The 26,080-nt window shown below is 44.6% G+C and overlaps 1 protein-coding gene across 2 annotated transcripts in view; it reads left to right on the forward strand.

Moving 5' to 3' along the window:
• SH3RF3 (SH3 domain containing ring finger 3) overlaps window positions 1–26,080 on the forward strand; it is a 203,105-nt gene that overhangs the window by 112,312 nt on the left and 64,713 nt on the right. For both annotated transcript variants that reach the window (XM_079972571.1, XM_079972570.1), the window contains exon 2: window positions 19,283–19,555. In XM_079972571.1, the coding sequence (XP_079828697.1) occupies window positions 19,283–19,555 (273 nt within the window). The remainder of the gene's footprint in view (window positions 1–19,282; window positions 19,556–26,080) is intronic.

Consider the following 26,080-nt stretch of genomic DNA (forward strand, 5'->3'; position numbering starts at 1 on the left):
TGGGTGAAAGGATAAAAACTCCTAAGCGCTGGAAATGCCACTTCAGGGAGGGTGAGGGGCCCAATCCAGGCACATCCAGAACATAAAAGTGATATGCCGCTTGTAGGGAAATATTGCTGATCCTGTAATTTAAACATCATTAAAGTCCATTGGACTTGGCCCTTATATATTTAGCATTTGAATTCTTATGACTAGAAACATTTTAATAATAAAAAAGAGCATCTGTGCCAGCTAAGAAATATAGATGATGTGCTGAATTTCTAATGCCCTTTTCTTTTTAGATTTTGACAAATAATGCAAGAAATGTTTTAGCTGCACCTTTAAAACAAGGAGCATCTTTTAACTCAAATCAGGTTTAATCAGAATCAAGTCCCACTTTGTACAATAAGCATGCTGATCTGTCAACATCTACTCATCATGGTTACTAAATGGGAAATCTTCAGCTCAGAAACTGTAGGTGGGGTACCATTTGATGGAAGGAGGGAGTGGGAAGATAAGGCTAACCAGCTGGTTGGTGGAGAGCGGAGACCAGCAAGAGAGCAAGGTTAGTGAAGGACCAGCTTGGTCAAGAGGTCCAGGCTACAGATTTCTGCCTGAGGTTGGGTGCGTTCCTTGTGCAAGTAGCAGAAGCCATGGCAGGATCGTTAGTAAGGAAATCAACAAAGTCACATCGTGGGACAGGTGGCTCTCAGGCACAGAAAGGCCTTGGGTGAGATATAAACTGTTCCCTTCGTGCTGAAGTAAGGCACATTTTTCTGCTCCTTCTGCTTTCTTCACTGGGAATGGACAACAGCTGGAGGAGATTACCAACTCCTTGCCCTGGTGGTGAGCTTCTAGACATCTGGCCTGCCCCCACTGTAAACAGACTGCTAGGCTTGATAGGACTTTCTCCGATCAAGTGAAGGAATCCTTGTGTTCCACACCATTACATTTTCTGTGATGTGAGTGAATAAAGTATTGTCTCGTTGACCGAGCCAAGAATCCTTTTACTGGCGAGCCAGAATTGCATTAAAAGACATTAATGGTTAGTCCTGTAAAAAGAGAGGTTTTTGCTCCCCCCCTTCCCCATTCTGAATTTGAGTAGACTGTTCCTTTGACTGCTAAGTTCAACCCAGTTGTAAATATTAACTCAGTGGCACAGGAATTCATACCCTTAGTGGAGCTTTGTAACAAAACCCCGAAGTAAATAAAAAATTTGGCTCTACAATAGAAACCAGCCTCTTCACTGAGGCTATCAGACATTCTGGCAGCTTTAGCTAGTGCTCTTTTTTGCTAATCTGATCTCAAGGAAACCATTAATGCTGCTTTATAGAATGCCCAGAGGGTACTTTAGGAAGGTGCCTCATGAATTTCTGGGCAAGAAGACAATGGTGCATATGAGTGCGAAGCTGGATTTGTTTCATGATCATGAGCTGTGAAGGTAATAAAAAAGTCACCTCCTGGGAACCATAATAATTTATTTCAAAGCACAAGATAAAACACTCCAATAAAATCACAAGAATCCCACAGTGTGCCAAATTACAGAATTCGAACACTTGACTTATCAGCCTGACTGACTGAACTCTATAACGCTTCGTATTTTGCCCTGCAGTCTATTATTTTATAATGCTGAATGACAGGTGATTGTGGGGAAGTGCAAAGACCCTGATCCTTTTTCTGCTTCTACTCTGGAAGTTTTGTATTTAGATGGGGCATGGTGAATAGAGCACTCTTGGTGCAATATATCCTGTGACATCATGGCAGTAAATATGATGTCAGAGTAGACATTTGTCCTTGGCAACCGCACTATTGAGTGCTGCCACCTAGCTGAAGAAGAGGTATGGAAATGATCATATGGAATCAGGACTCACAATACAGTGGTACCTCGGGTTAAGTACTTAATTCGTTCCGCAGGTACGTACTTAACCTGAAACTGCTCTTAACCTGAAGCACCACTTTAGCTAATGGGGCCTCCCGCTGCTGCTGCGCCACCGGAGCACGATTTCTGTTCTCATCCTGAAGCAAAGTTCTTAACCTGAAGCACTCTTTCCGGGTTAGCAGAGTCTGTAACCTGAAGCATATGTAACCTGAAGCGTATGTAACCCGAGGTACCACTGTACTTGATTTTTATAATACCTGGGATGCCTTTGGATTATGGTGGGTGCCATTATATTGGTATAGCCTTTGCATTTGATATATAACAGAAACTTGTTCAAATTGCACAACATCTGCGGTGTACTACTTACTGAGATGGTAAACTTGTATCTTGACTAATAAATTCAGGCTGTAGATGACACTCATGTGACTGAATGCCATAACATAGTAAAATTCCCTTGACACAGAAAACTAGATGTAAAGGAGAAGGACCACTGGGCTGATTCAGCAGGGCTTTTTCTATGCTGATAGATCTTAGAACTGGAAGAGACCCAAGGGTCATCTGGTCCAATGCATCCATGACAAATGACCATCTAACCTCTACTTAAAAACCTCCAAGGAAGGAGAGTCCACAACCTCCCAAGGGAGACTCTTGTGGGAGAGCCAGTGTGGTGTAGTGGTTAGAGTGGTAGACTCGTAATCTGGTGAACCAGGTTTGATTCTCCGCTCCTCCACATGCAGCTGCTGGGTGACCTTGGTTAGTCACACTTCTCTGAAGTCTCTCAGCCCCACTCACCTCACAGAGTGTTTGTTGTGGGGGAGGAAGGGAAAGGAGAATGTTAGCCGCTTTGAGACTCCTTAGGGCAGTGATAAAGCGGGATATCAAATCCAAACTCTTCTTCTTCTTCTTCTTCTTCTTCTTCTGAATGTTAGCCGCTTTGAGACTCCTTAGGGCAGTGATAAAGCGGGATATCAAATCCAAACTCTTCTTCTTCTTCTTCTTCTTCTTCTTCTTCTTCTTCTTCTTATTATTATTAAATTGTGTGTTGTTTTTATTTTAAAAAACAATTTAATAAGAGTTTGGACACAAGCAAGGAGTCACAATCAGTAAGTTCTAGATATATTTATTTGTTCAAGTCTTTACCTTTTATAGCTGTTCAAACATGAATATATCATGTTTAGCATCTCTTAACACAAACTTTCTTGACAATTGTCAATTGAACATTATCAGAGGAGCAGAACAATCAGTTCGCTTGTGGCCTTGAATGTTAATTGACCATCCAATAACCTTTACATAAAGCTCCGACCCTGAAAATTACAGTTATATATACCTAAATTACACATCCATTCCCCTTTCTAAAGAGGACTAACTTCAACAATCTCTGACCCTTGATTATGTAGGACAAGGAGAAGCACGTAGTTAAACAATGCCATTCTTAATAGCGTGTAGCACATAATGCTCTGTCAGTGATCCAACCATCATTACCTCCGCTTTCTGAAAACATAACTAGGGGCTGATTCAGGAAGTAGTAGAAATAAAGGTGCTATGCACATTCATAGCACATGTACAAAAGCAAAAGACTGGGGCTAAAGGGAGGAAATCCAGTTCTTACTCGGATTCCATAACAACGTGCAAAACATTTTGCTGTTACATAAGTAGTTTTGATAACAAAGCGAAAACTTACGGGCCATTTTTGGAATTAAAAAAAGAGCTTCCCAAGATATTCTGTTTTGTTTTGCCCTGCAGCATAATATGATGCATAAAATCCCGAGTTTATAATATTGCCATGAAATAGTCTAGGGAGGGAAAACACTGTCAAAAATAAATTGGGGGAGGGGGGAGTTTTCATTTTATTTAGCTGTGCTGCTAATGCTCGCCAGATGAAATTGAAATGAACCCCCAAAAGTGCAACATTTGTAGATCTGGGTGGAATATTGCCATTTGAGGAATTATTAATGAGAGATTTTATGTGTGTTGAAGGAATTAATACTCCACTTTGAGAGCAAAACACACAGCAACTCTAAACATTTTGCTACTTGAGCACCTCCATAACAGAGTTTAATTCTGTTGTTTGTTGCAGTTTTATGGAGCCCTAAGGGTACTTGTGTTGGTACTGCAGAATATCTGTTTGCACACATATGGCGGGGTGGACCTGTAGTACTTTCACATATCTGCAATATCAGCCAAACATGAAGCAGCTTTGAGCGGATTTGATGCCTTCTGCAATCACTTCTCCCTTGGTAAACATTCAGAATCCACCTAATCAAGTTGGAGCTTTTTCATCCAAACGTGCGGGAAAGCTGCTTCTCTTCACTATAGGGTGTTTCAGAGAACATTAAAATAAAATAAAAAGCAGCTCTGCTTTTAGCAAGATGATGCAGCCCTACACAACATGTGGTCCACGAAGACAAGTGCAGCAAACCAGCTATTTGTTATGGGCCAGGTTGTTGACAACACCACCCCACCCTGATTTTTGCATCTTTGTGCATTACAAGTTGTATGGATAAAGGTGGTCCTCGTCAATTCTGCCACCATTTTCCTCTGATCTAATGCTAGAATCATTGCAGCGCAGTTCCCCGGTTTAATAAACAAGTTAACTGCTTTGATAGCAGTCTTTATCCATCCCATTCTTTTCTTGGAACTGTTAGCGTAAAAAAAACAATAATAGCACTGGGTTAAGAGTGTCAGCTATCTCCCAGTGGGGAACACAGAGCCAGGCTCCAGCTATATCACTGCACAAATATGCAGTTGTTCCGAAGATAATACTCAACCGTTTCTGAAAAACCAAAAAGCTCATTTGACTCCAAACGTCCACAGCATTTATATCACATATTAAACAGATGGAAGATGGGCAGTTGAACATGGAAGACAGCAATTCTCTGCCTTGAGTCAGTCTAGAGCAGTGTTTCTCAAACTTGGGTCTCCAGCTGTTTCTGGACTACAACTCCCATCTTCCCTGGCTAGCAGGACCAGTGGTCAGGGATGTTGGGAATTGTAGTCCAAAAACAGCTGGAGACCCAAGTTTGGGAAACTCTGGTCTAGAACATGGTGATTTCTTCATCCATTAAGGGCATGTGAGAAATCAGCCATAAGTGGAAGTGTCATATGCCTTTCATATTTTTTGAGCTGTATGAATTATAATTCTTGACAGTAGTTCTTTAGGGTATCTCAAAGTTATTTCTCTAGCCATCACACCTAGGAATTTTATTTTTCTTCTGTTGTAGCTGTAATGGACATTTTCAGTTTATAAAAGCTTGTGGACTCCAACAAAGTAGTTTGGTGGGGTGGGGGACAGGGAGAGTTATATTTATCCTATGTGCCCACTCCTCTGTTTAACCAGATGTCTTGTATTACATATTTTCTATGGGAAGAGATCCTTGTAAATTCATGGTTGGAAAAGTAGGCAAAACTGAAGGAGAAAGGAAGCACATGTTTTTAAATAACATGCATTTAAGAACTTTTGAGCCTGAAAAATGCAACATTGGCTCAGGAGTAGCCTCGAATGTATAAATGCCAATAGGTATGTTGAAAGGATATTAAGTTGCACAAAGTTTTAAGATGCTTTGATACTGCTGAAAGGAACCAAAATTAAAATTGCATGAAAGAACATGTGCATTGTGTTACACAAGCAACAATGTTCTGTGGCGCTTTAAGAACCAAGGTTGCAATTCTACACACACGTGTATTGCACTAATCCCCTCATTTTACTCGGTGGGACTTACTTCTGAATAGACATGCAAGGAATTGTGATGTAAGAATGTTACTGTGAAATCAACTTCTGAATGCCAGTGCAAGTTTGGCAAGTTCAGGAAGTGATCACTCCAGTTGGCACGTAGGTAAATGGGTACAGAGTGTGTTTGGGTGGGGGCGGGGGCTATACAGTGATGTAAAAAGGATCAAGAAAACTTGGCATTGAACATTTCCCATGTTAGATATTCTATATTGTAGACACCGGAGCACCAAAGTGACTCTTATGTAAATGTGCTCTGACAGTTCATAGGATTTGACATAGCATTTCCAGTATTTATTTAGATCCCTTTTTAACTGAAACCCCCAGAATCCTATGGTCAAACCACAGGCTTCCCATGTTTCTGTTAACGGAGCTGAACCAAAGCAAGTTCTGGCACAAGAGTGCCAACATCTATACCAAATCACTACACCGCATTATTGCTTGACCTTTCCATCAAGTTGCCGATCAAAGTTGCGCATTGTTCTGTTGAGCAAGCGGGCGTGTAACTTAATCTGTCGATTTAGATCTGCTTTATCTGCGGAGGCGTATATCAGTTCCTTCCATCTTTTTGAATTCCTAGCGCGGTTTCTTCTTCTTCACATAAGTAACTGAACAGTTATCACATGATTGTGCCTTTTAGTTACAGTCAAACCACTTCAAATTATTGCTCCGGGCGTGAAAGGCTACATATCATGGCGTGAATGCTCCAATTCATCAAGTTTCTCTTCCCTGCTGTTTCCCTCTCCACCCCACCCCGACTTCCGCCTGTTGGAATTATTTTAATATATATATATTTCAGTGAGAAAGCTCCTCTCCCTTCTGGATACAGCTGATGCGATTTCCCATAAGCTGTTATGCATGACAGAAACCATATGCTGAATCCTTGTCCTGGCTGCCTGCGTGAAGCATCCATCAGCACTCGCAGAAGCTCCTCTGAGTTCTGCCACACGTCTTGCACAGAGTGAGAAATCGGTGCGATGCTCTCCGAGTAATGAGCCGCAAAATTAGCATTATGGGTTTTAATTGTTATTAATGTCTTGTATCGGCCATTTGTTGTTTCAATGCCGGATGGCCCTCATGTGGGTGTCTTTTTTCCTCCTTCCTTCCTTTTTGTCTCATGTCTACATTTTTCTAAACTGGCTGCTGGTGGTTGTTTCAGTGGAGCTTAATTCTTGGCCACAGAACCTGTGGTATGTTAGCTCCAGAACCTGTTCCCTCCTTCGCAGTGTAGTTGTTGTGAGGATAATCATGGAGGAAGAAGCACAGTGTGTTTAACTATGCTGCCCTGGTCTTCCTTGAGGACAGCAGGGTGAAAATAAATGCATAAAATAAAAGGTCTGGAACTTGTAAGATAATAAAAATTGATTCTGAGCTCATAGAGAATGACACCTTTGCGGGACAGCGCCAGCCCAGGATCTGGCAAACATGCTGGAGGTGAGAGGTGTTTCCAGGCCTGCATGAACCATCTCCACACAGGCCTGGGAAGTGGATTGCAGCCTGCCTGCCAATTGACCAATGGCAAGACGGGCTGACTGAGGTTCCCTAATGGACCTGTCTGCATTGGATGCTGGTGGCAGGGAGGGTGGCTCTGTCCCACCACACAGGATGGAAAAATAGTGGACTGATCTGAGTGCAGCTTGCAAGAAGGGACTTGTGAGAAAGCTCACATTTTACAACTATAAACAATGCCTGCTATTGTCCAGGGTGTCATAGAAAGTAACAGCAAAAGAACTGCCTGTGTCCCAAAAAACACAAGTACTGTCCACAACAATCTTGCATACCAGAACATAATTGTGTAAGAAAGTAGCAGTGGAGATGTTTAGGAGCACTGTAGATTAATTTTTGGCTTTCCCATGAAGTGTGGTTTGGCTCTGCTAAAGTAGTTTGAAATTCTCTTCTTCCCTCTTCTTCCTTTCCAGAGCTGTGAATGGTGCAGATCTGCACACTTAAAATAGCAATCTTGTAAATAAGCCTGTTTAAGGCCTAGCCTGCTAAGAGGCTAGTATCTGGCATTTCAGTACTAGCCATGGAGGAGGAGAAGTTGTCGTTTAGTCATTTAGTTGTGTCCGACTCTTCATGACCCCATGGACCAGAGCATGCCAGGCACTCCTGTCTTCCACTGCCTCCCGCAGCTTGGTCAAACTCATGTTCGTAGCTTCGAGAACACTGTCCAACCATCTCGTCCTCTGTCGTCCCCTTTTCCTTGTACCCTCAATCTTTCCCAACATCAGGGTCTTTTCCAGGGAGTCATCTCTTCTCATGAGGAGGAGAAGTACTCTCCTAATAATAATTTATTATTTATACCCTGCCCATCTGGCTGGGTTTCCCCAGCAACTCTGGGCAGCTCCCAACAGATTAAAAACAGAATAAAACATCAAACCTTAAAAAACTTCCCTAAACAGGGCTGCCTTCAGATGTCAGACATCTGATGGGAGGGCATTCCACAGGGCAGGCGCCACCACCGAGAAGGCCCTCTGCCTGGTTCCCTGTAACCTCACATCTTGCAGTGAGGGAACCGCCAGAAGATCCTGGACCTCAGTGTCTGGGCAGAATGATGGGGGTGGAGACGCTCCTTCAGGTATACTGAAGGAGGCATCCCTAATGGAAACTCAGAATACTAACCTTTTCGTAGCCTAGCAACAAAAGAGGAGAAGAGGCACCTTCTGCCAAACAGATTAGTGAGAAGTGATGGATCTGACAGGTTGGCTTCTCTCCAACCTAGTATGGACACCAAACAGATGGGCAGGAAGTGGACAGGAAGATCCATCTTTTCTCCACCAAGCTGCATAGGATACCTTGTTAAATGCAAAGCTGCAGTAAAAAGAGTTTTTGCCCTGCTTTTGTACCATTCAAGTAATGTGTGAAGGTTGTTAATATTGGATTTTCTAAAAAAGAAAATCTAATGCACTTCCTAGCAACTAGAATCCAGCCAATGTAAGTTTTTAATGACTTTACAGAAGCTGTCAAATCAAAAAGTGGTATGTGTCTCTAAATGCTCTAACTCAGGCTTGAACCTCTTTATTACTGGAAAGAACTCGCGGAATCTTAGTTCTGCAAGGACACTCTGTTCAGAATCCTTCCTTTCCTTTCGAAACCACAATTCCCAGTGTTCTGGGTTAGGGAGATACTTTGAACCTGTGTACATTTGTAATGCTGACATTTCCTAAGGCTAGAATTCAAAGAGAAAAGTTAAGTATGCCCCTAGAGTGTGGTTCATGCTCAGTATTTTGTTTGATGGCCTCTCTGCATCCCCTTTGAATAGATTCTTTTCTTTCAAAAGTCCCTTCAGTTTCAAAGGGGTTTGCCATGTGACGTGGGGTGGGGAGCTGTCTAATGTCCAAACACACACACCCAGAATCCCCTTGGGTGGCTAGAACTGTTTGCATGGTCCTTTGTGTCTCAGCCTTAATTGTTTGATCTGTGTCTTAAAATATTTGCTTCAAATTCCTGACTGGTGTTGGTTTTTTTAAGGCAATAAGTTCACCTTTTGTAAGCACTTGCATTGAAATATTAAGAAATGTGCTCAATAGATCTTGGGGTTTTGCGGCAGAGATCATCTTCATTGTTTGCCGGAGCTAAGATAACCTTTGATATCCTTTCATTATTTCAACTTTGAAGCTAACTCACAAAATAACTTTATTCTATTACTCAGGAAATATTCGTTTTAAAGTATGGTAATTATAGGACAAAATCTTCCTGTGGTGGGATAATGAGCTGCTTGTGCGTTGAAGCTGGATCCCTCAGAGCTCACTCAGTGCAGTGAAACCCTGCCTTGAGCGGAGCCCTTTAGCATGGCTCCGTCAGTCGCTGGTAGAATCTGACAGTGGGCGTTTGCGGAAACGTTTCCAACATAAAAGCTGTTTCACGGACATGCGCCGCCTGGATTCCCTGCGTGACAGTTTCCGGCGGGGGGTGGGGGTCCTTAAAGGCTGTTCTGATACCTCCACACTGTTCTCACTGGAAGTATCCCAGAGCCTCCCCTCCGACTCCCTTTCCTTTGGAGCTCCCGCACTCCCCCTACTGGTTCCCTCTTCTGCTGAGAAGTGTCTCTCCTATTCTCCTGAAGCCTTCTCACCACCTGTCTTTCCGATGGCAGTTCCCTGACATCCACCTCCCCCCCAGGGCCCCCTTCACCCCCTCCCGCCTCTTCTCTTACTGGCGGCGAGGACGGAAATCCCTGGAAGGAACTCCTCTCATCCTCCGAGGATTCAAACACTTCTAACCACGGCCTTCCGCCTCTTTCCCCCTCTTCCTCTCCTTCGTCGGAATCTGTTTCCACCTCCACTCCCGACTCTGGGAACCCTTCAAACTCCCCTTCCTCATCTGTAGTCCCGAAGTGTTCCCTCCTAAACCTTGCCACTGGTTGTGGTTTCCTTGGGAAACGCCGATGAAACGTTTCTATTAAAATCTCGTCTTTAACTTCCTCTGCCGGTACCCATGTGTTTTCTGACTCTTCCTCCCCCTCCCATTCTACCAAGTATTCCACCTGATTCCCCTTCCACCTGGAATCAATGATCCCTGCCACATCCATGTTGCGTTCTCTCTCTTCTATGACGGGTGTCCGGGTGACCTCCCTCTCATGTTCCCCCCACTCACATCCCTCTCTGTATGGCGACAGTAATGACCTGTGAAATACTGGGTGCAATTTCATGTGACTGGGCAATCGGAGTCTGAATGCTACTGGGTTGACCTGCTGTATGACCTCAAAGGGTCCCAACCGTTTGGGTCTCAATTTCTTACACCCTCCCTTGAACGGCAGTCCTTGGGTGGATAGCCACACCCGGTTACCCACCCTTATGGTTTCGCCTTCCCTCCTATTTCTGTCTGCTTGCTTCTTATATTCTTCTTTGGCTTTCTCTAAGTTGAGTTGGAGCTGACGGTGGATCGCTTCCATCTCTTCAACAAAATGTTCCGCTGCAGGTACACTCCACCTTCCCCCGCCCTCTCCTGGAAACGCCCGAGGATGACACCCATAATTGGCTAGAAAGGGACTCATCCCTGTGGACACGTTCTCCGCGTTGTTGTAGGCAAATTCTGCCAGAGGTAACCAGTCTACCCAATCAGTTTCTCTGTCCTTTACATAACACCTCAGATATTGTTGCAAAACCCCGTTTGCCCTTTCTGCTTGCCCATTTGTTTCTGGGTGCCTGGCGGTGGAGAAACTTACCTCCACATGCAACATGCTCATTAGTTTCCTCCAGAACCTAGAAGTAAATTGTTTTCCTCTGTCGCTCAAAACCCTCAAGGGGGCGCCATGCAACCTGAAAATGTGCTCCACAAACAACCTTGCGGTTTCTTCCGCTGTCACTGCATGTGAACAAGCTATAAAGTGGCACATCTTAGTTAGTAGATCTACCACCACCATGACCGCGGTTTTCCCTTTGGATCTCGGTAGATCGGTCATGAAGTCTATGGATACCATCTCCCATGGCCTTTCTGGGGTGGGTAAGGGTTCTAATAACCCTGCTGGCGCCAACCTCTCTCCCTTTGCTCTTTGGCACCTGTCGCATCCCCTGACATACTCCCGCACGTCTTCCCGCACCTTGGGCCACCAAAACTCCCTGGTAACCAACCACATGGTCTTGTGCTGCCCGAAGTGCCCCGCCGTGGGGCTGTCATGCAACTGTTTAAGCACCCGCCCTCTTAGTTCCCCACCTGGTATGTAGAGCGCCCCTTTGTAATATAGTTTTCCGTTCTTTTCCTCAAACCCCCCTGCGTTCTCACCTGTCTCCCTGAGTTCCCTAAGTTTCTCTTGGGCATATTCATCGTTTTCAATACCCTCTACCAGTTCTCTTTGCCCCACCAATGCCGCCCCACAAACCCAGTGGTCCTCTGAGATGATATGTCTTTCTTCCGCCCCTCCTTCCCCCTCCAAGTACTCAGGTTTTCTGGAGAGAGCGTCCGCCCTGACATTCTCAGCCCCTGGCACGTAGCGAATTTCAAAATTGAACTTGGAGAACTCTTGCGCCCATCTTACTTGTCTCTGGTTCAATACTCGGGCTGTTCTCCAGTATTCTAGATTTTTGTGGTCTGTCCGCACTTGAACCTTGTGTTGCGCCCCAATCAACAGGTGTCTCCATCTCTTGAACGCTTCGTGGACAGCGAGTAATTCTCTGTCGTACACTGTATAATTCCTCTCAGACTTGTTCAATTTCCTCGAGAAGAAGGCACACGGCCTCCATTCCGACGTATTCGCTCCTGGCTGCAGGAGCACGGCGCCCACCGCTCTGTCAGACGCGTCGGTTTCCACCCTCATCGGCTGCTGCAGATCCACGTGTAAGAGTTGTTCTTCCGAAGCAAACGCCCTCTTTAAACTTTCGAAAGCTCGCTGCGCTTCTTCCGTCCAGACAAATTTCTTCTTACTGCTGAGACAATCCGTGATGGGGGCTGTTAAATGGGCGAAGTTCTTGATGAACTTCCGATAGAAGTTTCCGAACCCCAAAAACCTCTGCACATCTTTCTTAGTTTTCGGTGGCCTCCATTCCAGCACCGCTTGCACCTTGCTAGGATCCATGGCCAGCCCCTTGTCCGATAACCGGTACCCAAGGAATTCCACCTCCCTGGTGTGAAACTGACACTTCTCCAGTTTCACCCACAGCTGGTTTTCTTGCAGTTTGCTCAGTACTTCTCGTACATCTCGCACATGCTGCTCTTCATCCTCTGAGTACACCAGTACATCGTCCAAGAACGCAGCGCAGTTCTTGTACAGCAATGGTCCTAGTACGTGATTCATGAATGATTGAAATACTGCTGAACCCGCCTGGAGGCCGAAAGGCATAACGCAGTACTCAAATGCCCCCAAGGGGGTGAACATAGTGGTTTTCCACTCATCTCCCTTTCTCATACGTATCAGGTTATACGCCCCCCTCAGGTCCAGCTTGGTAAAAATCTTCCCTTTTCTCACCCGGGTCAGAATGTCATCGATTCTGGGCATAGGGAAGGTCACTGGTTCGGACACTGCGTTTAGGGCCCTGAAATCCACAATTAATCTCGGTTTGTCTGAGTTTTTTTTGTCTACAAAGAACACTGGGCTACCCCCCACCGCTCGTGACTCCCTGATGAACCCACGCTTGAGGTTTTTGTCAATAAACTCCCTTAGTTCCTGCATCTCTCTGTCAGACATTGCATACACCTTGCCCACTGGCAATTGCGCTCCTGGAAGTAAGTTGATTTGGCAGTCAAAGGGTCTGTGCGGGGGTAGTTTATCTGCTTCCCTTTCGCTGAAGACGTCGGCAAAATCTGCATATTGTCGTGGTACCCTACCTTGATCCATTGCTTCTATCTTTGCTAACGTGGCCTGAGTGCCTACTTGGCCCCCTTTTTCTGTGCAGTGTCCCATACAATGTGCTGACCCAAAGGAAACCACTCTCTGATGCCATCCCACAAGCGGATCATGCAGCGCTAGCCAGCTCATCCCCAAAATGATGGGCGCTCCTCCCAACGTGGCTATATTAAACGCTATCCGTTCCGTGTGTCTTGCCACCCTCATTGTCATGGGGACAGTCTGCTGGTCTACTTCTCCCCCCAACAGCGCCCTCCCATCAATCGTGGTCACCTGCAGGGGATTTTTTAAAGGAATGGTCTGTATCTGATGGGCGGCTGCAAACTCCTTACTCATAAAGTTGCAGGAGCTGCCTGAGTCTAATAGCGCCTTCACTTTTAGTGGGTGTCCGTTTGCCAGCTCCAGCAATACCTCTATTACAAGAGCTGGTCTTGGGGGTTCTGGCGTGGGCACATTTACTGTTCCTTGGCCTGGCTGCTGTGCCCCGTCGGTGGCAGCCAGGCGTTGGCTTTTACTTGCTCCTTAGCTCCTTCTCCCTCCTCCCCAACAGCTCCCGCCATTCCTTGCCATTCCTTTCTTTGCGGGCAAACTCTGGCAAAATGACCTGGCTGTTGGCAGAGAAAACATTTCTTGGCGCCTTTTCCCTCCTTCTTCCGCCCTTCACTGGGGTTTGAAATTGCGCGCGCGCGCGCTGTTCCGATTTCCATCGGCTCTGCTGGCAGAGAAGGCTGCTCTGGCATCTCTGGAATGCGGAAATCCCTCCAACGCTCCCCTTTCCCTTCCCGCTTCTCCAAGGCTCTGGCCTCCTGGCGTGATCCTATGGCCAGCGCTGATTTAGTCAGATGGTCCATAGACTCCGCCCTGGGCCCCCGGGAAAGTTCGTCTTTCACTGCCGAAGATAGTCCTTCTTCGAACAGCATTTGTATCGGTTCCGCTGACAAATCCCATCCTAATTTATGGATCAACATGGTGAACTCAGTCCAGTACTCACGGACAGATCGGTTCCCTTGTTTACACGCCATTAACTGCCTGCGCGCCACTCCCTGCTCAATCTCGCTGGAAAACATCAGATCCATGGCGCGAAAAAACTTCCTTGTGTCCCTTAGGGCTTCATTATTGGCTGCCATTAGTGGCCTCACCCAATCTTTGGCCCCGCCTTCGAGATGCCCAATCACATAAGCAACCCTCGAATCCTCATCAGGAAAATCATCAAACTGCAGATTGAGGGCATATTGCATCTCTGTCCTGAAGGCTTGATAATTCCTGGGATCACCCCCAAACTTCTGCACCAGTCCTGGCACTTTCCTCGAGAGCTGGGCGGCTTTCCCCTTTTCTGCATCATGAGCCCTCCTCTCCTCCAGCCTCGCCGTTTGCAGAGCTAACTGTACCTCCAACATCCTGTACCTTTCTTCCAGGCTAGGACCGGCTGCAGCTGCTCCCCCATCTCCGGCTCCGGCTGGGTTGCTCATGATGCCTCTCTTTGCACAAGCTGCTTTCAGGGACTGTCAGATTGCTGTGGTGGGATAATGAGCTGCTTGTGCGTTGAAGCTGGATCCCTCAGAGCTCACTCAGTGCAGTGAAACCCTGCCTTGAGCGGAGCCCTTTAGCATGGCTCCGTCAGTCGCTGGTAGAATCTGACAGTGGGCGTTTGCGGAAACGTTTCCAACATAAAAGCTGTTTCACGGACATGCGCCGCCTGGATTCCCTGCGTGACAGTTTCCGGCGGGGGGTGGGGGTCCTTAAAGGCTGTTCTGATACCTCCACACTGTTCTCACTGGAAGTATCCCAGAGCCTCCCCTCCGACTCCCTTTCCTTTGGAGCTCCCGCACTCCCCCTACTGGTTCCCTCTTCTGCTGAAGAAGTGTCTCTCCTATTCTCCTGAAGCCTTCTCACCACCTGTCTTTCCGATGGCAGTTCCCTGACACTTCCTATAGTAGAATTACAGTGGTACCTTGGTTCCCGAACAGCTTAGTTGTCGAACAAATCGGCTCCCGAATGCCGCAAACCCGGAAGTAAGTGTTCTGGTTTGCAAACATTTTTTGGAAGCTGGACATCTGACGTGGCTTCCGCAGCTTCCGTTTGAGTGCAGGAAGCTCCTGCAGCCAATTGGAAGCCGCGCCTTGGTTTTCAAACGGTTTCAGGAGTCGAATGGACTCCCGGAACGGATTAAGTTCAAGAACCAAGGTACCACTGTATTGGCAGCTTTTCCTTTCTCTTTTTCTCTAAGCTCTGTAAGGAAAAATCCTGCAGTATTTATATGTTTTGCTAAAGTGAAACCTCTGGTTCTGATTGGTTCATGATCATTCCAACTACTCAGATAAGAAAATTGTTTGCAGTGGAGTTTTTATGAAAGGAAGGGAAGCTTGTGCAGTTGCTAAAAAAGAGAAGGTTGAGGACTGGAAAGAGGTACCAGAATGTAGAGAAGCTCAGAAGCATGGAGCCCAGAGACAAGGTGGTTGACTAAAGGAAGGATACATCATACGCAATGGACTTTTAACTGGAAGAGGGAAGGTTGAGTGAAAGAAAAGAAAGATGAATGCCGAAGAGACCTAGAACAGAGTCAAGAAAAAGTCAATGCAAAATCTCACAGCAGAGCTTGTGAGGGCCATTGGGGGGCTGACATCCTACACACGGTGTCAGGATGTTGGAAGGAGCTGGGGGCGGAGCTGAATGCGGTGGTTGTGTGGCTCAATGGCTGGTGGCTCCTCCTTTGCCTCCTCTTGGTGCCACCACCGTCGGGAGGCTGCTTTGATCCTCCTTCCCCTCTACGGCAGGAGAAGGAGGAGCAGAAGCCTCTGTGTTTTATGGATATGGAGGGGCGGACTGTAGCCCTTGCCCCCCCCCCCAAAGGGCTCAGCCTCCAGGAACCAATGCCCCTGCCTCGCAGTAGACTGTGGCTTAGCATAAACATGTGGGCATGTGGATTCCCATAGCAAAGATTGTTTTGGTCTTCTGCTGCTGTGCCTTGTTAAGTTAATTCTTAGTATTCAAACACAAACTTGTGGTTTGGCTCATAATAAACCATAGAATAAACCATAGAATGAGCCATGGTTATAGTTCATGGTTGGTCTGGTACATGCAAGCCAGTTAGTCAAACCAACCCATCACTTAGTGCAGCAGAGCAAAGCAGCTGCAATCTCCTTGTCTGAAGCCCATAATACCAGCTTGTGCAGTTGTGCTAAGCCATGGTTTGGCTTGGCATGGCATGCAAACCAGGCCAGCATTTAAAGGCGGAAGTTGCTGTATACAGAATTGAAAATAGAAACAGGCACGCTTTAGGATGGTGGCCAAAACAACAAGACCAAAGGAATTGGGACAAAAGGGGAGGCTGGCAGAAGAAGTAACTTTAGGTAATGGAGACATGGAGTTGGGGGAGAAGGAGAAGCCAAGGAGAAAGTAGCGCTGACATCAGGTCAAAGAGCAAGAGGAGTTGGGCACTGTTGCACAGTAGAAGATGGATAAGCCAGAGAGTTTTCGAGGTCTGACCAGTGTGGACTAGGCAGCCAAAGAGGCAGAGGACAGCAGATAGTGGAGAGTGAGATTTCATATATTGATTTAAACTAACCACCCAATTCACTGGTTGCAGGCTTCTAGTTACCATTTAATTGCCTTGTGATTGTTGTTTGTCAATTTGCCAGCAGGTAGTTTCTTAAGTGCTACTGTTTGATTTGGCTGAAACATAAATGCAGAATGATTGAGTTTCCAGCATATCATTAGGACCTCGCTAAAATACTTCTCTCTTTCTCTTTCTCTATTAATGCTTCGGGCTTTCTTGTCAGCACCGATTGATTGAAACAGTAAAGAAACCTTCTGCAGAATCCAGCACTGTGCAGGAAAACATTGACATACACGGAGTAGTGACTTTTCTATGCTCCCTTGCCCTCCAACTCTTGCCATTTTTGTGACAGACTTAAATCCATAGTAGATGGGCATTCTTGTTTTATTTCTTGTTAATGTAAGAAATGCATGGGGGAATCAATATGACTAATCAATTCCCCTTGTGCTCTCCTCCCCCTCTCCTTTTGGGTGGAGGAGGTGCTTTATTGTGAAGCTACATTTTCTGGAAAACTTTTTTTTAAAAAAAACAATAAATCAGGGCAGCTACAGGAAATAAGAGAGGCAGTGGTGACATGAGTTGCCATGATGCTAGTTTAGTAATGGAATTCTGCTGCTTCCTTTATTCAGGGTCCTTTCACACATTGGACTCTCTTTCCATGGAGGTTTTTAAGCAGAGGTTGGATGGCCCTCTGTCATGGATGCTTTAGCTGAGATTCCTGCATTGCAGGGGAAAGGACTAAATGACCCTGGGGGTCCCTTCCAACTCTACAATTCTATGATTCTGTGATTCCACATCATATACCAGAGTTTGCCACAGTTTACACTTGAGATGCAGACAAGAGTACCTGCCTGATTGCGAACACCTGTCCATTGCATGTACATACATACACATTCGTAGGTATACATTTGAGACGTGCACCTAAAATGTAACATGTGAAATGGACATCAGCTATGAGCAAAGATTATTTGCCTCTTTTCACTATCCTGGCAGGCATTTCTATTCCAGCACATCAATCCTGCACTGGAGAGTTCCCCTTTTGTTGATGTATTCCATTGTTGAGGAAGTGCAAGAATTAGATCAAGAGACCGGCTACAACATAAAAGTGGAGCTGGATTTGGGTGAAAAGGGGGTGTTTTATGTTTTGCTTTTGCTTGCTTTTTAATGAGTATTCCACTGACTCTTAGGGACAATCCATACGAACATTATTGCATCTTGTTTTATCGTTACCAGCGTTCAGTGTTGTTGTTTTTAATTTTATCTGTAATGAATTTTACATTGCCTTGGATCGCTTTCTAGGCAGAAAAGCGATTAATGCATTTTATGGATAATTGATAAATTAATATTGAATACGCTACACAGAGAATTTTGGTGTGCTGAAACAGATTTTTAATAATTGAGTTTATACAAGTCCTGGTTATGACGCTCATTTGCACATTATACTAAACCATAGACCATTTTCCACAAGGAAATCTTACCCACATTTTCCTCCCTGCCAGTTCATGGAGGAAATAAACACCACCCCTGGCTTTGAGTTACATCAAGACCAGTGCTTGCTCAAAAAAAACATGATTGGTAAACCAAGAGCAAACCCTGGATTCACTTCATGGCTTGTTTGAAATGAAGTAATCCACGGCCCCAGGTTTGAACGTAATTCTAAGACAGTTATTATATTTTCTTTCCTCCCAGCGTGGAGTGGGAGCAAGGTGGGCTATAAGCCATGGTTTATGGTTTACTGTGATGTGCAGTTTAAAAAAATGATTTGTACCAGGACAAATCGAATCAAAATCTTTCAAGGCTCTTATTGAAACCAATAAACTATTCCAAAGTACCAAGGCCAGCTTATCTGGTCTTCATTATTTGAATGCTTGGTGGATGAAACAAATCAGGGACAGATTAGGGAGGAAAATAAAAGGATTTGAAACAAGTATCTGCATTTCTTTAGTCATCACTGAAGCTATCCATGCTGTCATTTCCCAGATTGTGAATTTGCTATATAGGTAGTGGTCCTAACTGAAATCCTTCATATTGTTTTAAAAAACAATTCTTTATCTCTGTTAGTCATAGAAAAATGAATGAGCTAAAGATGATACTTTTCATTAGGCTAATTCTGTGATTGAAAAGGGGTGCAAGCTGAAAAGTTATCATCCAGACCAAAGCAAAACAGTGTTAACTGTTGACTTTTTAATCAATGATGATTAGTTTAAACAAAGTCCAGGTACCTATGTTGTGTCTCTATAGGATAATTCCCCACCCTCAGAAATCTGCAAGGTGGCCAATATGTTATTTCACATGAGACATGAGGATGACATAACAACATTTGGGAACATTTGTGTGCCATTTACATGAATATTTTATCATTTATTGAGCAATATTATGAAGAGAAAGGGAAAGTGTGTACTTGGAAATCAAAAGTTACAAAACTAGAAGATAGAATTGTAAACTAAATAGCATTATGTTTAAATATTTTAGTAACACTAAGCAGCCAAGAAAAGTAACTACTGCTGATGGAAAGGTCAGTCTTCTTTTGTGAGAGTTGTTTCTTCCCATGGGTCAACTAACTTATACTCAGAGTAGACCCATTGAAATTAGTGGTCATGATTAAGTTATGTCCATTCATTTCAATAAGTATTTTCTGAATGAGAGTTAGTTGAATACAACCCCATGTGCTTTGGGTTTGGCAGTGTGCAGATCAGCCATATATGACCGTCAAAGGACAACAAAACTTGAAACTAATAATGCTGGAATATGCTTGGTGTATAAATCAAGTTATAATAATAAAAATGTAAAAGAGTATATGCTGGTATTATAATTGATTTAATCACATTGCATCATATCCTCCTTTTGTTGTTGCTGCAGAACTCTCAACTTCCCTACGGAAAAGCTCTCTATGCTTATGAAGGCAAGGAACCTGGTGACCTCAAGTTTAACAAAGGAGACATTATTATACTGCGACGAAAAGTAGACGAGAATTGGTATCACGGGGAACTGAATGGAAATCATGGCTTTTTCCCAGCAAGCTATATCCAGTGTGTCAAGCCCCTCCCACCAGCTCCACCTCAGGGCAAAGCACTTTATGACTTTGAAATAAAGGACAAGGATCAAGACAAAGACTGTTTGACCTTCACCAAGGTAGTGTGAAATCTTGCTTCCCCTCCTAATGAGTATCTCTGTGATTCAGACCGTGTTTGTTCCAAAGGAAACCACAAGAAAAGAGTCAAAACCTTTGGCCATGCTTTTTTTATTTATTATAGCAGCACATCTCAGTGTTTACAGTGAAGAAGGAGAAATACTTCCCATATATTATTATTATTATTTGTGGATCCTCTGAAATTCTGTGACATGGCCAAGCTGGTTTTAGGCCTGTCAGATTCTCATGCATGAGAGTTAAGGTGCTTAAATTCAAGTAAAGACAGGATGGGATTAACTTAGAATCCCAGAAGAGGGAGTAAAGGCCCATCAAGCTGAACTCCCTGCTATATGGCAGCGCTGTCAGTCCGTAGCCTCTCAGAGAGCAACTTCTGCATCCAGGCCACAGAGGATGTGCACTGGGGGGAAAGGTTCTTCACCAGCAAACAGGAAATTCCTTCTCGATTCAGAGCTTACCCTTCAGCTTTTGTTGAATATAGGTTACTTTATGAAACTGAAAATGGATTGGTCGTAAGAGTGGCTGTTGCATTAGCCCTTACTGTCCATAGGGAAAAGCCTAGAAAACATTGTTATGGAAACAACTGACACCATCTTAGTTACTGTATGTAAGAACAGCAAGTTAGAGGTGTGTTAGGCAGGGTTTTTTCTCAACCAGAACTCAGTTCTGGCACCTCTCAGGTGGGTTCTGGCACCTCTCTAAGAGAATGAAGGGGCATTCATTGTGTGTTCCGGCACCTCTTTTTCTAGAAAAATGGCGCTGCTGTTAGGAATTGTATGGGACTAGATGAATGGATTAATGTTCACCTAGCTCTTTACCGCAGCAGTCTAATGCTATATGATACAGCTGAAGTTTGGGGTTGGGTGAACAGAGACTTCATGAGAGGAAAGCAGAGAGAAATTAACATTTTCCCAGGATATGGTTAAACACTGATATAATCATATGATGATGCATTCATAGGATTCATCAAAGGTCTGTGAATATCACTCTGACCAAAGGAACCTTAGCACTTTTAATCCTAATCCCTCTGTGCTCCAACTACTTAGAGGGGTTGGCAGCTTCTAAATAATAACCAATCACTTATGCATATTGTTGCTTCTCTATGGTAGCCATAATGGAAATGGCAAATTTTCATAAACACGTTCCTGCATTTTACTTTCCTGGAGTAACTTTTTGACATTAGTTGACGAACGACTTGCTGCTGTTTCCACCGGTGCGTTACAGCTGTCCTACTCCTTTGTGTATATGTGGTGTCATTTTCAAATACAAGGTTTTCCCCTCCAAGTAAGCATTTATAACGGCTTCCTCATCCATCTTTGATCGTGTTGCCATCCTCCTTTACCAGTTGCTGCTTTGTTTTGCCTCGGGGACTTTGATTGCTTCTCCACAGCATTTCTTTTATTATTATTCCTACAGCTTCTTTCCTACTATGCACCCTGTCACCCTAGTAACTGTGTTTTTGTCTCCTGTCTTCTCTGACAGCCGGATAATCTATTTCTCATCTCGGGACTTCACTCTGTCTTTATTTCATCAGGCTTTTCTATGCTAATTGTAGCTGTCACCTTGCTGATGAAGCTCTTCCTGTTTAGATGGATTTCAGATCCCACACACTGCTGAAGTCAGTTAGCTCAGCTCCTCCGTGAATGGCACAAGCTCTGTGTTGCTACTGATATGGTTCTGTCAGTCAGAGGAATTTTAGGCTTCACAGTTTCATTTTGATGTGGCAGGGAAAGAGAGGGGGCCTTATATGCATCCTGGAGACCCTGGGCTGGATTTCAATCTCATTTCCATTAGTGACTCTGCAGTGAAGTCTGTAGGGTTGCATGTGTCAAACCCAGCATAAATAAGAACAGTATGAGGAGTGTTTGGCCTTCTGTTAAATCACAATCTGATTCACTTAAAGCGTTATGTGGGATATTTAGAAGTGACTACATTAATGAATGCATTCCAGGGTCCAGTCTTTCAAATTCACTAGCGAAACATATTACAGTACTATAAAATAATGTGGTGTGTCGTTGCAACTATTCCTTTTACAGTGGGATTCAGGTCAGCCCTTCCAATCCAGAAACTCAGAAGCCACCTCCTAGTCACTGCGCCTCCAGATTTTCTTTCCCATCCCCATTTGCCCCACAACATAGAAAAGCTACAAAGCAAAGCTACAGGGAACCAGGGAGAGGGCCTTCTCAGTAGTCGCGCCCGCCCTGTGGAACACCCTCCCATCAGATGTCAAAGAGATAAACAACTACCTGACATTTAGAAATTTTTAATGTGTGACATTTTAGTGTATTTTTAATCTTTGTTGGAAGCCGCCCAGAGTGGCTGGGGAGACCCAGCCAGATGAGCGGGGTACAGATAATAAATTATTATTATATTATTATTATTATTCCAGTAATTAAGCAAATAGCAATCTGTTGACCTTTGAATTAAAAAATGCTTCCTAGCTCTCGTTATCAGCTTTTGTTTTCAAAAATCCTGCTCCTTCAGATCACCTCTGAGCATAGGTAGAGTCTTCCTTCCTCATTTCTCCCCGCCCCGCCCCCCCCCAAAAAAAAGGATCGAGGAAGAGATGGCCTGGGACATGATAACAGGCAATTACTCAATTGAAAAGCAGGAGCTTGTATTCCCCTGTGGCATAGCTGGTTTGTCTGTATAGCAGCAATTGGGGAAATATTGTAAAAACAAGCATAAGCACCATACAAAATGTACCTCTCACGTGCATTTAACAGAAGGCCAAACACTCCTCATACTGTTCTTATTTATGCAGGGTTTGACACATGCAACCCTACAGCTTCACTGCAGAGTCATCCATATGTTGTCTGACCATCCCTAGCTGTTGACTCTGCTGCCTAGGGCTGTGAAACGATATCTGGAAAACCACGGGTACCCCATTCCTTTCCTATACATTGATTCCCATAAAGAGATATTTCCCAGGCCTTTCTGAGCTTTTAAGGTAAAGTAAAGGGACCCCTGACCATTAGGTCCAGTCGTGACTGACTCTGGGGTTGCAGCGCTCATCTCGCTTTACTGGCCGAGGGAGCCGGCGTACAACTTCCGGGTCATGTGGCCAGCATGACTAAGCCGCTTCTGGCGAACCAGAGCAGCGCAAAGAAACGCCGTTTACCTTCCCACCGGAGCGGTACCTATTTATCTACTTGCACTTTGATGTGCTTTCGAACTGCTAGGTTGGCAGGAGCAGGGACCAAGCAACGGGAGCTCACCCATCATGGGGATTCGAACCGCCGACCTTCTGATCGGCAAGTCCTAGGCTCTGTGGTTTAACCCACAGTGCCACCCGCGTTTCTGAACTTTTAGCTGGTGACAAATGGCATGGCCAGGCATGCACTCCTAACACTGATTTCTCATTCACAGTTCAGAGCATTACTTAAGAATTAAAGGTAGAACTAACTCACTTAATATAATATATAGGAGGCCTGTTGTGCAAGTGATCAATTTTAGAGCTGGGAGAAAGGGGAGTAAATGACCATGCATAGTATTCAACTATTATTATGCTGAATGCCACCCTGAATCCCCACTTTATCAAGCTAGAATTATTTTTCTATTGGTAATAACTGTGCACAATGAGAATACCAGCATTATATCCTTAGCAATCAATCCTGAAAAGAGTGTTTTCTTTTTGTATGGCTATAAATGGGCGCAAGCATTTATTACCAGCTGGCAAATATTGACAATAGTGACAGCAGAACACTGCATGCTGTGATGCCATTCTGCCATCATTCAAATTTTTCCATTAATCATTTTGGTTGTGCTTTCTCAATAAAATGACCTTAATTCATGCCATGCCATGTGGTATATCTGGGTTTGAGACATAATTTCATGTATACCCACCCAACGAAGAGATGATCCCACCTTTTCTTTTGTAAATCAATCTTGATTGAAATTATGGATCTTCGGCATAGCTTCTGGCAGTAGTTATAAAATGGAATTGCTCATCTTAACAATACCTTTGGGAGGAGATTGTCAGAGAGTCACTAATTCTGAAGCCTTTTGGCTACAATAAACAGAAGAAAGAACATAAAGTGTCACTGCAAAACAATGGAAGGTGCGTTTGAAATAACAAGTTTCCCATCTTTTGCTGTATGGAAATCAATATTCTGTGTGGGTTAGCAAGTAGTGAAGAAAAGATGCACTTCATTAGGTCTGTAGACTAAACACAGGTAAACATGTGGATTTTCCTGTAGTGGATGGAAGGGGTCTTTGGGTGGTTTGTATCTTGCACTCACTCCACTAGGCAGACCACATGCAAATAGGGACACTCTCTTTCTCCCCCAGTGTTCCCGACCCTTTGTTGTTTTCTTTCTCGCTTTAGTTGGGAACCTGAGGGATTCCCCAGCCTTGTGCTTTTCCTTCAAGACATCTCTTTTGTTCACCAATTAGCAGGGTTTGGGGAGGAGGCAGGTTTGTGTTTCTTTGGAGCCTTCACCATCTAGGACTCAAGGGAGCCTAAAAGACTTGCCCGCATTGGTTCCTCACTGTTGCATGGGAATGGAAGTCACCCACCGAGGCGCAGCTCCCAAAGGTTCCCTTCTCTCTGGAACTGGTAAAAATATGTGCTTTCAGTCTTCCTCTGTAACTTCCCTAGTAGCCTCTCCGAACTCTCTATCCTGCCACTCACATTGCCCAAATCCCATGCCACTTATATCTCAACACGAGTTCACCCTGTTACATCGAGGTCTGTCATGCAGCTTGCCAGATCCCCAGTGCCCTTCTCTCTTCTTACTTGGCAACAGTAATTCCCTTGTCTCTCTCCCTCTCTGTATAACTACTATATAACTACTAAAAGAGCTATTGGTCCAAGCTACCCTCTGCCTGCACAGTACTGATATTTCCTTCTACTGGCCATGCATCCTTCTTAGACTTCCATAGGTAAAGGTAAAGGGACCCCTGACCATTAGATCCAGTCGTGACCGACTCTGGGGTTGCGGCGCTCATCTCGCTTTATTGGCCGAGGGAGCTGGCGTACAGCTTCCGGGTCATGCGCCAGCATGACTAAGCTGCTTCTGATGAACCAGAGCAGTGCACGGAAACGCCGTTTACCTTCCTGCCGGAGCAGTACCTATTTATCTACTTGCACTTTGACGTGCTTTCGAACTGCTAGGTTGGCAGAGCAGGGACCGAGCAATGGGAGCTCACCCCGTCACGGGGATTCGAACCGCCGACCTTCTGATCGGCAAGTCCTAGGCTCTGTGGTTTAACACACAGTGCCACCCATGTCCCTTATCTTTTTAAAAAGTAAAAATGAACATAAAGAGCCAGCCAGGACAGACAGAAATCAACCCATGGCTTGACATAAACTCTGGGAACCTGTGGAAACTGATCACAGTCAGGGATGGGCTGGGTGTGTGCTGTAATTCCACAACAAACACAAAATGTGACATTGGGAAAGCGTTCTGGCTTCCCAAGAATCTTCGTCTTTCTTTGTTAGTTTGACTTTTCCAGCTATAAATATGTGCTTGGAATTTTGTGGGCAACCCCTGCTGTGATCTCAGAAGCTAGACAGAAGGCTGACAAAGATTCCCAGTGGTTAGGGTGGCACTGTCCTACGTTCAGTGCTCCATGTCCCTGTCCGTGAGTAGCAGAACCAGAACAGATTGTGCCAAATCATCACATTTGCAAAATAAGGGCATGTTGCAAAATTAAAGGGGGGGTGGTCAGGATTGTGCAGAATTTTCTAGGAAGGAGTTTGGTAAAAACCTGTGCTTTTCTTTGGAATGCTCCACAGTATCAAATATGGATTGACAGATGCAGATTTTTAGTTTCTGTGAGTGTGAATTGCACATAGCTCGGAGACCCATAAATCAATAATTTGCATGTTACGTTATTAGTGGGGAAGTACAGAGACAAATGTTCTCACATCTGCTGTTTGCACATATAACGTGACATTCAAATCTGCTCTCAGTCAGAAAAGGACATGGAGTGATCCATAGAATTTCTCAATGTGATGTTCAAATCAATCTTACAACCCTGGCAACAGCTGTGCTTTTCTCCAGTGAGTGTCAGTGAGTGTCATCTCACTGACTTCTCTCCAGGCATATATGCAAATTCCGCAGCTGCAGTGGAAGTAGGATTTGGGCAGGTACAGCTTAGTCGATGGCCTTTGAAGGGGTGGGAGGGAAATAAACTGGGAAATGTGTCTCCCTTTTTCAATATATTCAGTCATCGGAGTACAGTCTTCTGAAAGACTGCATGAAATAAGCAAATGTAACAAGTGGGAAGAGATTTTGGGTCAAAAGCCTGGAAACGATGCCTTATGAGGAACGGCTAAGGGAGCTGGGCATGTTTAGCCTGGAGAAGAGGAGGTTAAGGGGTGATATGATAGCCATGTTCAAATATATAAAAGGATGTCACATAGAGGAGGGAGAAAGGTTGTTTTCTGCTGCTCCAGAGAAGCGGACACGGAGCAATGGTTCCAAACTACAAGAAAGAAGATTCCACCTAAACATTAGGAAGAACCTCCTGACAGTAAGAGCTGTTCGACAGTGGAATTTGCT

The sequence above is a fragment of the Podarcis cretensis genome (assembly GCF_951804945.1).
Source record: "Podarcis cretensis genome assembly, chromosome: 4".
NCBI classification, from domain to species: Eukaryota; Metazoa; Chordata; class Lepidosauria; order Squamata; family Lacertidae; genus Podarcis; species Podarcis cretensis.